General features: G+C 44.6%; 1 protein-coding gene across 1 annotated transcript in view; it reads right to left on the reverse strand.

Moving 5' to 3' along the window:
- The window catches only part of LOC118373220 (membrane-associated guanylate kinase, WW and PDZ domain-containing protein 2-like), a 132,105-nt gene that overhangs the window by 11,833 nt on the left and 105,083 nt on the right, over positions 1–15,189 (reverse strand). The window contains exon 11 of the mRNA XM_052505639.1: positions 10,455–10,640. Within this exon, the coding sequence (XP_052361599.1) occupies positions 10,455–10,640 (186 nt within the window). The remainder of the gene's footprint in view (positions 1–10,454; positions 10,641–15,189) is intronic.

Genomic DNA, 15,189 nt, shown 5'->3' on the forward strand with positions numbered 1-15,189 from the left:
CTGACCTGAGGGACAAGCCAATTACATGGTATTGACTGTGCTCTACAATATATATAAAACATGTTTCTCAATATAACTGTCTTACATATGTTTATTAATAATAAAACATTTCAATTGATAAAATTGTGTCATTATCTCACACTTTCAAGTGGTTTCCTTGTGAATAAGGCCAGGACAGGAAAGCCACCATTTTGGTAGATTGACTCAAATAACTCTTAGCACAAAAATGTCAAAGCATAATCAAAAGGGCACGTTTCAAAACTCTAGGCATTAACAACTCACTTGTAAACTGAACAACATCACCTGGTATTAACCAGGTATTACCATCTCCTATTCCACTCCTTGTGGTCACCCACAAGTGGTCAAACACGACTCCAACAATCATTAAGTTTGCTGACGACACAACAGTGGTAGGCCTGGTCCCCGAAAACAATGAGACAGCCTATAGGGAGGAGGTCAGAGACCTGGCAGTGTGGTGCGAGGACAACAACGTCTCCCTAATGTGAGCAAGACAAAGGAGCTGATCGTGGACTACAGGAAAAGGCAGGCCCGAACAGGCCCCCATTAACATCGACAGGGCTGTAGTAGAGCGGGTCGAGAGTTTCAAGTTCCTTGGTGTCCACATCACCAACGAACCATCATGGTCGAGACACACCAAGAAAGCCATGAAGAGGGCACGACAACACATTTTCCCCCTCAGGAGACTGAAAAGATTTGGCATGGGTCCCCAGATCCTCAAAAAGTTATGCAGCTGCACCATCGAGAGCATCTTGACCAGTTGCATCATCGCCTGGTATGGCAACTCCTCAGCATCTGACCGTAAGGCGCTACAGAGGGTAGTGCGTATGGCCCAGTACATAACTGGGGCCAAGCTTACTGCCTTCCAGGACCTATATAATAGGCAGGTCAGAGGAAGCCCCATAAATTGTCAGAGACTCCAAATCACCCTAGTCATAGACTGTTTTCTCTGCTACCGCACGGCAAGCGGTACCGGAGCGCCAAGTCTAGGACCAAAGACGCCTTAACAGCTTCTACCCCCAATCCATAAGAACAATTAATCAAATGGCCACCGGACTATTTACATTGACCCCCCCCAATTGTGTTGTACACTGCTGCTACTCACTGTTTATTATCTATGTATAGTCACTTCACCCCTACCTACATGTACAAGTTACCTCAACTAAACCGTACATTGACTCGGTACCGGTACCCTCTGTATATAGCCTCATTATTGTTATTGTTTAATGTGTTACTTTTTATTATTTTTTACTTTAGTTTTTTACTTTAGTTTAATTGGTAAATATTTTCTTCGCTCTTCTTGAACTGCACTGTTGGTTAAGCGTTTGTCAGCCATAATGGATTTTGCGGCCGGCGGGATGCAGAAAAACTGCCGAAGCTCCTGCAATTCCACCAGCCATTATCACCAGCAGCTCTATACTGAGAAACATCTCGGCTCCCGGGGTAGAAACCTTGAGCTATCCTGGGTCTTGGGTACAGCACATTACTAGGCTGTGTCCTACTGTTTTACGCTGAGAAGGATTTTAAAGAACTGATTGGAACTCTGAAAGAATCCAACAAGCATCCAATTATTTCAGGACCAGTGCTATCACTGAGTCGTGGCAGTGAAATATTCAGTAGGTTGCTGGCGCTACACGACTGTCTAGGAGTCTGTAGTTCTGTTGGAGTTACTTTTGTGGATTACTTTGACACCTTTTGGAAACAGAAAATGCTCTAAAGAGAAGATGGGGTCCATCCAAATCATCTTGGTTCCTGGACCCTGTCCCCGCATTTCTCAAGGCAACTTTTCAACATCCTGTGTTCCGCACAGGTAATCCCAACCATAAATTAATAGCATTATCATCATACTGCAGTTAACCCACGTTAATCCACGTCCTCACTCAAAGGAAATTCACAATGGTAAAGTTCTGGACAATCTTGTATTTATACAAATTCAAGCTAGCCAAATGGTATTTTCAAATAGGGGGTTACCAACTGGCATAGTATGCTTGAATTAGAGATTCTGGTTATATCTGAAGCGTGCTAAATAAGACTGTGCTGGATACTGATGTGTCTCTGACTGGTTATAATGATTTAAGATCTGACAGAGTTGGCAGAGGTGGTGGTGTCACCATATTTATAAACAACTTAAATGTTTCTGTATCTGTCAAAAACATCTAACACATTGTGATTTCTACAGCGCCATTGGCTGGTCATCATTGACCTTGCATAGGCTTAAACACTGGTATTGTCACACCTGCTCTCACTCTTCCTCTCTGGCGCTCGAGGGCGACAGACTGCCTATCATTACGCACACCTGTCACCATTGTTACACACACCTGTGCTTCATTGGACCCACCTGGACTCCATCACTATGTTGATTGCCCCTCCTATATCTGTTTATTTGGTTAGATCCCTGTGTCAGCATTAATTTCATAGTGTGTTCCTGTCCAGACACTGTCCTGTCCTGTTCCATGTCTATGGTTAATTAAATGTTCTCTCCCTGTACCTGCTTCTCATCCCTGGCGTAGATCATCACAGAATGCTGACAACCCTAAAATAAACATTTGGGAGTTTCGGTTGGTGACGTCGGGTCTGGGTGCTATCGCAGAGGGAACCGGGGGTGCTTCAGCTAGCTCATCAGGCTTTACAACCCTTAGCTGGCTTGAGAGGTCGTCTTGCCTCGGTGGGCTCGGCAGGCACCCACACCCACGTCATGCTTCAGCCGGCCATCATGCTTCCACGCCTCAGCCGGATCGTTAGGCTCCCACACGGCTCACCAGGCTCCAACGCCTCTGCCGGTTCGTCAGGCCTCTACACCCCCAGATGGCTTGTCCAGCGCCCATGCCTCGGTGGGATGGTGGGTGGCGCCCTTAGGGGGGTACTGTCACGCCTGCTCCCGCTCTCCCTCTCTGGCGCCAGACTGCCTATCATTAGGCACACCTGTCACCATCGTTACATGCACCTGCGCTCCATTGGACAAACCTGGACTCCATCACTATGTTGATTGCCCCTCCTATATTCTGTCCAGATGCTGCCTTGTCCTGTTCCATGACCGTGGTTAATTAAATGTTCACTCCCCAGCTGTTTTTGAGTGAAATTCATGTTTCTTTACAAAATATATAATAGTTGTACTGTATGTGTGTCCATAGTTTTGTTCAATGATGTGTTAGTGTATGTAATTTGTTTTGTCTGAAACTTTGTTCCCCCTGCTGCTGTTGGACCAGGTCTCTCTTGAAAAAGAGAGAGTAAAAGAGAGTAAAAACCTGTATAAATACAAAAAATACATCTGTCTCTAAGCAATTTGAATGTCTAGTCCTAATTGTGGGCTTGGTAATAATGCCCCATTTACGCTAGTGGGAATTTATCACCCTCTCTCTGCCTCAACATGTGCTCTTAGCCAATGGTCTGACTTGCTATCTATCTAACTATGCTAAATCTGAATTAGGAATTTTGGGTGATCTTAATCTGGATTGGTTGACTACTATCTCTGACTGGAGTGCTTTTAGTTTGTATGCCCCCAGCTCTTGAAACAGCCTTCAGGCCACCTTGAAATTAGACTCGCTGGTCTCCATTGGAAAGTTTAGATGGCGTTTAAGGGAGGTCATATGTGAGAGTTGTGTTTGTTTTGATTCATCTTGATAAATGTATTTATTGTATTGATATGATTTATTGTATGTTCATGTTTACAGGGCTCCCTTGCAAATGAAACCCAGGTCTCAATGGTGACCAAACCTTTATAAAAAAACAAAAAATAAACAAAGACTGTAAAAACGGGACACAATACATCTTTGCTTTGCACTCAGCATTAAGGAGTTAGATTCGGTGTAAGGCCCTGTAATTGAAAAAAAAACAGCAACAGTCTATGGAGCATCTAGAGACCCCACAATTCTCTCTCTCTTTCACACTGTATCTCTCATACTCTCTCACTCAATTCAATTCAATTCAATTCAAGGGCTTTATTGGCATGGGAAACATGTGTTAACATTGCCAAAGCAAGTGAGGTAGACAACATACAAAGTGAATATATAAAGTGAAAAACAACAAAAATGTACAGTAAACATTACACATACAGAAGTTTCAAAACAGTAAAGACATTACCAATGTCATATTATATGTACAGTGTTTTAACAATGTACAAATGGTTAAAGGACACAAGATAAAATAAATAAGCATAAATATGGGTTGTATTTACAATGGTGTTTGTTCTTCACTGGTTGCCCTTTTCTCGTGGCAACAGGTCACAAATCTTGCTGCTGTGATGGCACACTGTGGAATTTCACCCAGTCGATATGGGAGTTTTTCAAAATTGGATTTGTTTTCGAATTCTTTGTGGATCTGTGTAATCTGAGGGAAATATGTCTCTCTAATATGGTCATACATTGGGCAGGAGGTTAGGAAGTGCAGCTCAGTTTCCACCTCATTTTGTGGGCAGTGAGCACATAGCCTGTCTTCTCTTGAGAGCCATGTCTGCCTACGGCGGGCCTTTCTCAATAGCAAGGCTATGCTCACTGAGTCTGTACATAGTCAAAGCTTTCCTTAATTTTGGGTCAGTCACAGTGGTCAGGTATTCTGCCGCTGTGTACTCTCTGTGTAGGGCCAAATAGCATTCTAGTTTGCTCTGTTTTTTTGTTAATTCTTTCCAATGTGTGAAGTAATTATCTTTTTGTTTTCTCATGATTTGGTTGGGTCTAATTGTGCTGTTGTCCTGGGGCTCTGTAGGGTGTGTTTGTGAACAGAGCCCCGGGACCAGCTTGCTTAGGGGACTCTTCTCCAGGTTCATCTCTCTGTAGGTGATGGCTTTGTTATGGAAGGTTTGTGAATCGCTTCCTTTTAGGTGGTTATAGAATTTAACGGCTCTTTTCTGGATTTTGATCATTAGTGGATATCGGCCTAATTCTGCTCTGCATGCATTATTTGGTGTTCTACCTTGTACACGGAGGATATTTTTGCAGAATTCTGCGTGCAGAGTCTCAATTTGGTGTTTGTCCCATTTTGTGAAGTCTTGGTTGGTGAGCGGACCCCAGACCTCACCTATTACTGATTCAAGTATTTTTAGCCAAATCCTAATTGGTATGTTGAAATTTATGTTTCTTTTGATGGCATAGAATGTCCTTCTTGCCTTGTCTCTCAGATCGTTCACAGCTTTGTGGAAGTTACCTGTGGCGCTGATGTTTAGGCCAAGGTATGTATAGTTTTTTGTGTGCTCTAGGGCAACAGTGTCTAGATGGAATTTGTATTTGTGGTCCTGGTGACTGGACCTTTTTTGGAACACCATTATTTTGGTCTTACTGAGATTTACTGTCAGGGCCCAGGTCTGACAGAATCTGTGCATAAGATCTAGGTGCTGCTGTAGGCCCTCCTTGGTTGGTGACAGAAGCACCAGATCATCAGCAAACAGCAGACATTTGACTTCGGATTCTAGCAGGGGGAGGCCGGGTGCTGCAGACTTTTCTAGTGCCCGCGCCAATTCGTTGATATATATGTTGAAGAGGGTGGGGCTTAAGCTGCATCCCTGTCTAACCCCACGACCCTGTGTGAAGAAATGTGTGTGTTTTTTGCCAATTGTAATCGCACACTTGTTGTTTGTGTACATGGATTTTATAATGTCGTATGTTTTACCCCCAACACCACTTTCCATCAATTTGTATAGCAGACCCTCATGCCAGATTGAGTCAAAGGCTTTTTTGAAATCAACAAAGCATGAGAAGACTTTGCCTTTGTTTTGGTTTGTTTGGTTGTCAATTAGGGTGTGCAGGGTGAATACATGGTCTGTTGTACGGTAATTTGGTAAAAAGCCAATTTGACATTTGCTCAGTACATTGTTTTCATTGAGGAAATGTATGAGTCTGCTATTAATAATAATGCAGAGGATTTTCCCAAGGTTACTGTTGACACATATTCCACGGTAGTTATTGGGGTCAAATTTGTCTCCACTTTTGTGGATTGGGGTGATCAGTCCTTGGTTCCAAATATTGGGGAAGATGCCAGAGCTAAGTATGATGTTAAAGAGTTTTAGTATAGCCAATTGGAATTTGTTGTCTGTATATTTGATCATTTCATTGAGGATACCATCAACACCACAGGCCTTTTTGGGTTGGAGGGTTTTTATTTTGTCCTGTAACTCATTCAATGTAATTGGAGAATCCAGTGGGTTCTGGTAGTCTTTAATAGTTGATTCTAAGATCTGTATTTGATCATGTATATGTTTTTGCTCTTTATTCTTTGTTATAGAGCCAAAAAGATTGGAGAAGTGGTTTACCCATACATCTCCATTTTGGATAGATAATTCTTTGTGTTGTTGTTTGTTTAGTGTTTTCCAATTTTCCCAGAAGTGGTTAGAGTCTATGGATTCTTCAATTGCATTGAGCTGATTTCTGACATGCTGTTCCTTCTTTTCCGTAGTGTATTTCTGTATTGTTTTAGTGATTCACCATAGTGAAGGCGTAGACTCAGGTTTTCCGGGTCTCTATGTTTTTGGTTGGACAGGTTTCTCAATTTCTTTCTTAGATTTTTGCATTCTTCATCAAACCATTTGTCATTATTGTTAATTTTCTTCGGTTTTCTATTTGAGATTTTTAGATTTGATAGGGAAGCTGAGAGGTCAAATATACTGTTAAGATTTTCTACTGCCAAGTCTACACCTTCACTATTACAGTGGAGCGTTTTACCCAGGAAATTGTCTAAAAGGGATTGAATTTGTTGTTGCCTAATTGTTTTTTGGTAGGTTTCCAAACTGCATTCCTTCCATCTATAGCATTTCTTAATGTTACTCAGTTCCTTTGGCTTTGATGCCTCATGATTGAGTATTGCTCTGTTTAAGTAGACTGTGATTTTGCTGTGGTCTGATAGGGGTGTCAGTGGGCTGACTGTGAACGCTCTGAGAGACTCTGGGTTGAGGTCAGTGATAAAGTAGTCTACACTACTACTGCCAAGAGATGAGCTATAGGTGTACCTACCATAGGAGTCCCCTCGAAGCCTACCGTTGACTATGTACATACCCAGCGTGCGACAGAGCTGCAGGAGTTGTGACCTGTTTTTGTTGGTTATGTTGTCATAGTTGTGCCTAGGGGGGCATATATGGGAGGGAATGCTGTCACCTCCAGGCAGGTGTTTGTCCCCCTGTGTGCTGAGGGTGTCAGGTTCTTGTCCGGTTCTGGCATTTAGGTCGCCACAGACTAGTACATTTCCCTAGGCCTGGAAATGATTGATTTCCCCCTCCAGGATGGAGAAGCTGTCTTCATTAAAATATGGGGATTCTAGTGGGGGGATATAGGTAGCACACAGGAGGACATTTTTCTCTGTTAGGATAATTTCCTTTTGAATTTCTAGCCAAATGTAGAATGTTCCTGTTTTGATTAATTTAATGGAGTGAGTTAGGTCTGCTCTATACCAAATTAGCATACCCCCTGAGTCCCTTCCCTGTTTCACACCTGGTAGTTTGGTGGATGGGACTACCAGCTCTCTGTAACCTAGAGGGCAACCAGTGGGTCCGTCTCCTCTATACCAGGTTTCTTGCAGGATGACAATGTCTGTATTACCGATTTCTTTGGTGAAGTCCGGGTTTCTGCTCTTTAGGCCAAAGGCAGATGACCTCAGGCCTTGCATATTCCAGGATAATATAGTGAAGGCTTTTTGTTCCATAGAGTGTCCAATGTTGTTGGTCGTGGTTTGGCCTCAGGCCAGTAAGTGTGAGCAGAGCCTGCTGAGCATCTGGTACATGCCATTGGCTTGGGCGGGTGTGAGAGTGGGGGTTGGGACTGTTTGCCCGCTCACTACCTGGGCATATGTGTGGCTTCCATGTTGAGGCCCTCTTTGCGGGGGTGGGGTGCATGGGGTGGGCAGGAGTGGCATAGGTCTGATCTGAGGGGGCCTAAATGGGGTGTGGGCATGGTTGATGTGGGGGAGTGTTGATTGGTTGGGGTGGGGGTGTGGATGTGTCTGGGTGTACTGTGGTCTGGATGTAATTCCTCTTGGCGTGGGTCCTCTATGTGTAGGTCCAGGGGGGGGTCCTGCAGATCTGGGAGGGTGTCTCGCTGGTCTGGGTGGGGTATCTATTGATCTGTTGCTCCTGTGAGAAGTGTTGGATACGTTTGAGAGCGATGTCCTTTAGATTTCGGGCAAAGGTGGGCACTGCTGCCTTGTAGAGGTGGACCTGGTCATAGAGGCTGTTCAAGTCCAGGGTGGAGTGGTGGGCCAGGAAAACGTTTGGTTTTGAGGCACAGTCACGGGAAATACTTGCATTTACCTGCTGTATTGTGGTAGGGTGGAAGTCTTTTCGTGGTAGCAGGGTGGAGATAACCACTTGTGCGTTGGGGAAAGTAGAAGAAGCATTTTCAATCACTCCCTTCAGTGCTGTGGCCACTCTTTCCTGCTGTGCTCTCATGTCGTTTGTGCCTGTGTATATTATTATGTGGCTGGGTGAGCCTAGTTTGGCCTCAGACAGAAGGTCGAGGGCGCGCTGGGTGTTTGGACACCAGAGTTTAGACACACTGTGTTTGGGAAAATGTTTTTTTCTTCTATATATTTCCCATTTGAGTCCATAAGTAGCACAATCTGTGTCTTGTGTTTGTCCTCAGTGGGTGTGGGGGGGTTGTCAGAAGGGCTATCAGGGTGGCTGACAGGGGGGGTGCTCAGAGGGGGTGAGAGCCTCTGGGCTTGGGGTTCTTCATTTGTCTGTTCTGCTGTGATGTCGACTCTATGGTCAGGGTCTGGTGTGGACTGTTCTGCTGTGGTGTCGACTCTATGGTCAGGGTCTGGTGTGGACTGTTCTGCTGTGGTGTCGAGACTTTTGTTGGGTGCTGAGGTGGGCTGTTCTGCTGGCTTCTCTGTGGGGGTGGCCACCTCTCTAGTGGGTTGTTCTCTGTCACACGCCGTCCCCCTCAACTTCTCCTCCATCCCCCTCACCCTCTCCTCCATCCCCCTCAACATCTCCTCCACCAGCAGTCTGATCCTCTCCTCTAATGCTCTGTTCTGCTCCTCTTTCTCCTGTTGTATTTGTCTCACCACTGTCCAAAGTGCAGATATGTCTCTGTCCACCTCCAGCTCTCCGGGTCTGGTTAAGGGGCTGTTGTTGTGCTGGACTGTTGTCTGGGTCTGTGCTGACTGAAGTGTAATCACCTGCTGTTCCAGCTCCACCTGTCTTATCTCCAGCTGGGTGAATTGGTCCTTCATTTCAATGAGGGAGTGGTAATCTGTGCTGGGAGGTTGACTCTCCGCTGGGGGTTGCTCGTCTGTGGGGTTACATAATGAAGAGGTCTGGTCAGACCCGCTCGGTGTGGGGGTATCTTTATCAAGGGAGAGCTTCTCCTGCTGGGCTAATTCTTTGATTAGGTGAAAGTCCAGCTGAAACTGTCTGTACCATTACTGTTCCGGACTTATAGATATTTATATTACTTGACTCAGAGTCCTCGTTATCAAGTATTCTGAGTTTCCACCCCTCATTAACCCCCCCCTCTCTTAACAAAGGGGTAGTGTGCTAATATAGCACTGTGCCATGCCAGGGGATGGTTTGTGTGGAAGCTAGGGTTGCTGATGTTCCCATTTTTGTAATAGTCAGCAAAAATTGTCTCTTGATTTTCCATAAGGAGCTTCATTTTGTAATCTTTTCTTGCCTTATCATTCTTTACATGCAAAGGGCACTGTATTTTAATTACCTCTGAACAGCGGGATGGAGCTTCTAAGGCCTCTCCATTTGGTTGGGGTAGACTGTGTGACTCTCCTGCCATTGTTGGGCTAATGGGCTTTGACACCTCTCACTTGACACGTCAGTGCTAGTTGAAGCTGTATCAAGCGTGCCAGAATTATGCTAGAATTCAGTCCTTATAAAGTAATGTTGTGTATTTTTCTTCTTGGCTTTTGGAGATAAAATATAGTTTCAGACTAAACATTACTCACTCAATTCCAGGTTGGATGGTGTTTTCAGGTTTCTGTTGTTTTCCAGAGAATTTGCTGTATAGATAAATAAATCTTGGTAGTTGTGAACCTTCCAGGTGATTCCGTAATTCCGTCCAAAATCTGGTTGTAGGTTTTACATTTTGATTTGAAGTGGGGGTTATGTTGTAGAGGGTAGAATCCAGTATGTGTTCCTGACAAAAAAACAAGTTTATCTAACTCCCAATCTATATTTTTTAAAGAAAATGCTGAAAAATGCAGGAGCTCATCTGATCGTGACCTCTCCCTGTCTCATGGGAAACCTCTCTCTCTCTCTCTCTCTCTCTCTCTCTCTCTCTCTCTCTCTCTCTCTCTCTCTCTCTCTCTCTCTCTCTCTCTCTCTCTCTCTCTCTCTCTCTCTCTCTCTCTCTCTCTCTCTCTCTCTCTCTCTCTCACACTCTCTCTCTCTCTCTCTCTCACACACTCTCTCTCACTCTTTCTCACACACAGTCTCTCACACTCTCTCTCGCACTCTCTTTCTCGCTCTCTCTCTCATACTCTCTCTCGAATTCACTATCACTCACCTTCCTCTGGTATGATGTGAAGGGTGACAGTGAGACCGGCATCTTTGATGAGCTTGACAATGTCAGCGTGGGGCATGCTGATGATGGACTGCCCATTGACAGCCAGGATCCGGTCACCAATCTTCAGGCTCCCGCAGCGGTCTGCCGGGCTGCTCTTGATGATACGACCGATCTTATGGGGCACAGCTAGTAGGGTGGTAGAAGCAATGGTTGAAATGTTAGAAAAAGGAAGAATATGAGGGTTGTCAAGTGCTGGACAGAAGAAGAAAAGAAGTAGTAATGTTTTCAACTTTGTAATCTGCTATCAAGTGTTTTTTGAGAAGTGCACACACAAGAAAATGTTTGATCCTTCTGGGAAACTGAAGAAACTCTGTCTTGTGTGTGACTCAGCAAACCATTGTGGGAGCATACTACAGAGGAATCAAATCAAATGTTATTAGTCACTTGCTCTGAATACAACAGGTGTAGACATTGAAATGCTTACTTATGAGCCCATAACCAACAGTGCAGTTAAAAAAAAGGGGAAAAAAAGAAAAAAAAGTAATAAGTCATTAAAGAGCAGCAGTAAAATAACAATAGCGAGACTATATACAGGGGGGTACCGGTACAGAGTCAATGTGCGGGGGCACCGGTTAGTTGAGGTAATATGTACTGTAGGTAGAGTTATTAAAGGGACTATGCATAGATGAAAACAACAGAGAGTAGCAGCGGTGTAAAAGGGGAGGGGGGCAATGCAAATACCCTGGGTAGCCATTTGATTAGATCTTCAGGAGTCTTATGGCTTGGGGGTAGAAGCTGTTCAGAAGCCTCTTGGAGCTAGACTTGGTACTCCGGTAATGCTTGATGTACGATAGCAGAGAGAACAGTCTATGACAGGGTGGCTGGAGTCTAACAATTTTAAGGGCCTTCCTCTGACACTGCCTGGTATAGAGGTCCTGGATGGCAGGAATCTTGAGTGATGTGCTGTACCATACGCACTACCCTCTGTAGTGCCTTGTGATCGGAGGCCGAGCAGTTGCCATACCAGACAATGATGCAACCAGTGATGCAATGCTCTTGATGTTGCAGCTGTAGAACATTTTTGAGGACCCATGCCAAACTTATCAGCCTCCTGAGTGGGAATAGGTTTTGTCGTGCCGTCTTCACAACTGTCTTGTTGTGCTTGGACCAAGTTAGTTTGTTGGTGATGTGGACACCAAATAACTTGATACTCTCAACATGCTCCAATACAGCCCTGTTGATGAGAATGGGGGAGTGCTCGGTCCTCTTTTTCCTGTAGTCCACAATCATCTCCTTTGTCTTGATCACGTTGAGGGAGAGGTTGTTGTCCTGGCACCACATGGCCAGGTCTCTGACCTCCTCCCTATAGGTCTCGTCGTTGTTGGTGATCAGGCCTACCACTGTTGTGTCATCGGCAAACTGAACGATGTTGTTGGAGTCGTTCCTGGCCGTGCAGTCATGACTGAAAAGGGAGTACAGGAGGGGACTTAGCACGCACCCCTGAGGGGCCCCTATATTGAGGATTAGCGTGGCGGATGTGTTGTTCCCTACCCTTACCAACTGGTGGAGGCCCGTTCGGAAGTCCAGGATCCAGTTGCAGAGGGAGGTGTTTAGTCACAGGGTCCTTAGAGTAGTGAGGAGCTTTGAGGGTACTATGGTGTTGAACACTGAGCTGTAGTCAATGAATAGCATTCTCATATAGGTGTTCCTTTTGTCCAGGTGGGAAAGGGCAGTGTGGAGTGCAATAGAGATTGCATCATCTGTGGATCTGTTGGGCTGGTATGCAAATTGTAGTGGGTCTAGGGTTTCTGGGAAAATAGTCTTGATGTGAGCCATGACCAACCTTACATCTGTAGCCATAAAGTGCTTTGAGAGTTCTACGGGTCAGTAGTAAATTAGGCAGGTTAACTTAGTGTTCTTGGCACAGGGACTATGGTGGTATGCTTAAAACATGTTGATTTTACACACTCGGATAGGGAGAGGTTGAAAATATCAGTGAAGGACACATGCCAGTTGGTCAGCGCATGCTCACAATACACATCCTGGTAATCTGTCTAGCCCTGCGGCCTTGTGAATGTTGACACACTTACTCACATCGGCTGCGAAGAGCGTGATCACACAGTCTTCTGGAACAGCTGGTGCTCTCATGTATGTTTCAGTGTTATTTGTCTCGAAGCGAGCATAGAAGTTATTTAGCTCGTCTGGTAGGCTTGTGTCACTGGGCAGCTCTCGGCTGTGCTTCCCTTTGTAGTCTGTAATGGTTTGCAGTCCCTGCCACATCTGATGAGTGTCAGAGCCAGTGTAGTATGACTCGATCTTAGTCCTGTATTGACACATTGCCTGTTTGATGGTTCGTCGGAGGACATAGCGGGATTTCTTATAAGCTTCCGGGTTAGACTCCCGCTCCTTGAAAGCGGCTGCTCTAGCCTTTAGCTCAGTGCGGATGCATGGCTTCTGGTTGGGGTATGTGCGTACAGTCACTGTGGGGATGACGTCATCGATGTTGATGAAGCCAATGACAGATGTGGTGTCCTCCTCAATGCCATTGGAGGAATTCCAGTCTGTGCTAGCAAAACAGGCTTAGCATCTGCTTCATCTGACCACTTTTTTATTAATCTAGTCACTGGTGCTTCCATGGTATTATGGTCAGATTTGCCAAATGGAGGGTGAGGGAGAGCTTTGTTTGAATCTCTGTGTGTGGAGTATAGGTGGTCAGAGTTCTTTTCCCTCTGGTTGCACATTTAACATGCTGATAGATATTTGGTAAAACTGGTTTAAGTTTCCCTGCAGGTTAAAGTCCCAAGCTACTAGGAGTGCTGCCTCTGGGTGAGAGCTTTCTTGTTTGCTTATGGCAGAATACAGCTCATTCAATGCTTTCTTAGTGCAAGGCTCTGACTGTGGTGGTATGTAAACAGCTACAAAGAATATAGATGAAAACTCTCTCGGTAGGTAGTGTGGTTTGCAGCTTATCATGAGAAACTCTACCTCAGGCGAGCAATAGCTAAAGACTTCTTTAGATATCGTACACCAGCGGTTGTTTACAAAAATACATAGATCTCTGCCCCTTGTCTTAACAGACGCTGCTGTTCTCTCCTGCCGGTACATCGTATAACCAGCCAACTGTATGTTGATATTGTTGTCGTTCAGCCACGACTCCGTGAAGCAGCAACCGCTGGTGTTAGAGTTTTTAATGTCCCGATGGTAGTTTAATCTTCCAAGTATCTCGTCCATTTTATTGTCCAAAGATTGCATGTTTGCTTGACGGAAGTGGGGGTTTATTCTATTGCCTCCGACTTCTCAGAAGGCAGACCGCTCTCCTGCCTCTCTTTCTCCACCTCCTCTTCACGCAGATCACTGGGGTCAGGGCCCTTTCCAGAGGGAGCCGTATGTCCTCCGCCTCGGGCTCGTCAGAGTCGTGAATGAAGAAAAACGATTCTGCTAGTCTGTGGGTGAGTAATCGCAGTCCGGAAGTCTAGAAGTTATTTTCGGTCATAAGAGATGGTAGCGGCAAAATTATGTACAAAAATAGTCCAAAATAAGTTACAAACAGCGCAGATAAACGAACAAAACAACACAATCGGTTGGAGGTACGTAAAATGTCTGCCTTCTGCTCCGGCGCCATCTTATAATAGGGGTTGAATGGGAAAGATAAAATATTTAAGTGCCTTTGAATGGGGTATGGTAGTAGGTGCCAGGCTCGTGTCAAGAACTGCAATGCTGCTGCAACAGTTTCCCTTGTGAATCAAGAATGGTCTACCGCTCAAAGGACAGTCAACTGGACACAACTGTGGGAAGCATTGGAGTCAACATAATGGATTATTACTTGGAATTGGAGCATCTGCCTTGTTCTATTCTAGAACAACACTCAGAGTGAGACATACAGTGCATTCGGAAAGGATTCAGGCCAATTGACTTTTCCCACATTTTGTTACGTTACAGCCTTATTCTAAAACGTATGAAATTACATTTTCCCTCAGCAATCTACACACAATACCCCATCATGACAGAGTGAAAACAGGTTTTCAGAAATGCATAAAAGGTATAAAAAAACAACAACAGAAACACCTTATTGACATAAGTATTTAGACCCTGCATCCTGCATCCTGTTTCCAGTATCCATTGACTTAGGACGCCATTTGCAGTTCCTATGCTTTCCACTAGATGTCAACAGTCTTTAGAAATCGTTTCAGGCTTGTATTCTTATAATTAGGGAGTAAGACCAGTCTGAACGAGTGGACCCTAACGTGTCGAAGAGCTTTTTCAGGCGCATGTGCATTTCTTGTTTACCTTTTATATTGACAACGTTATTGTCCGGTTGAAATATTATAGATCATTTAGGCTAAAAAACAACCTGAAGTTTGAATATAAACATCGTTTGACATGTTTCAATGAACTTTACGGACACAAGTTGGTTTTTTTGTCTGCTTGTTTTGACTGAGTTGGATCCTGTGGATTACTGAAGAAAACGCACTAGCAAAACTGAGGTTTTTGGATGTAAAGAGAACAAAAGGAACATTTATAATATATAATATATAGAACTTTTAAAAGGAAGTCATTTATTGATGGGTGGTCCCGGGGTCGAAAATGAATGTCTTACCAACTGAGCTACAGAAGGACCACAAGTCCAGTCTCAGTGTTTATTAGCTCATACTGTCAGGGGAGGAGGAGAGAGACAAGAGAAGATCAGGAGAGAGACCGAGGACAGAGACAAGAGAGAGACCGAGGACAGAGAAAG

The sequence above is a fragment of the Oncorhynchus keta genome, unplaced genomic scaffold (assembly GCF_023373465.1).
Source record: "Oncorhynchus keta strain PuntledgeMale-10-30-2019 unplaced genomic scaffold, Oket_V2 Un_contig_244_pilon_pilon, whole genome shotgun sequence".
In the NCBI taxonomy this organism is placed as follows: Eukaryota; Metazoa; Chordata; class Actinopteri; order Salmoniformes; family Salmonidae; genus Oncorhynchus; species Oncorhynchus keta.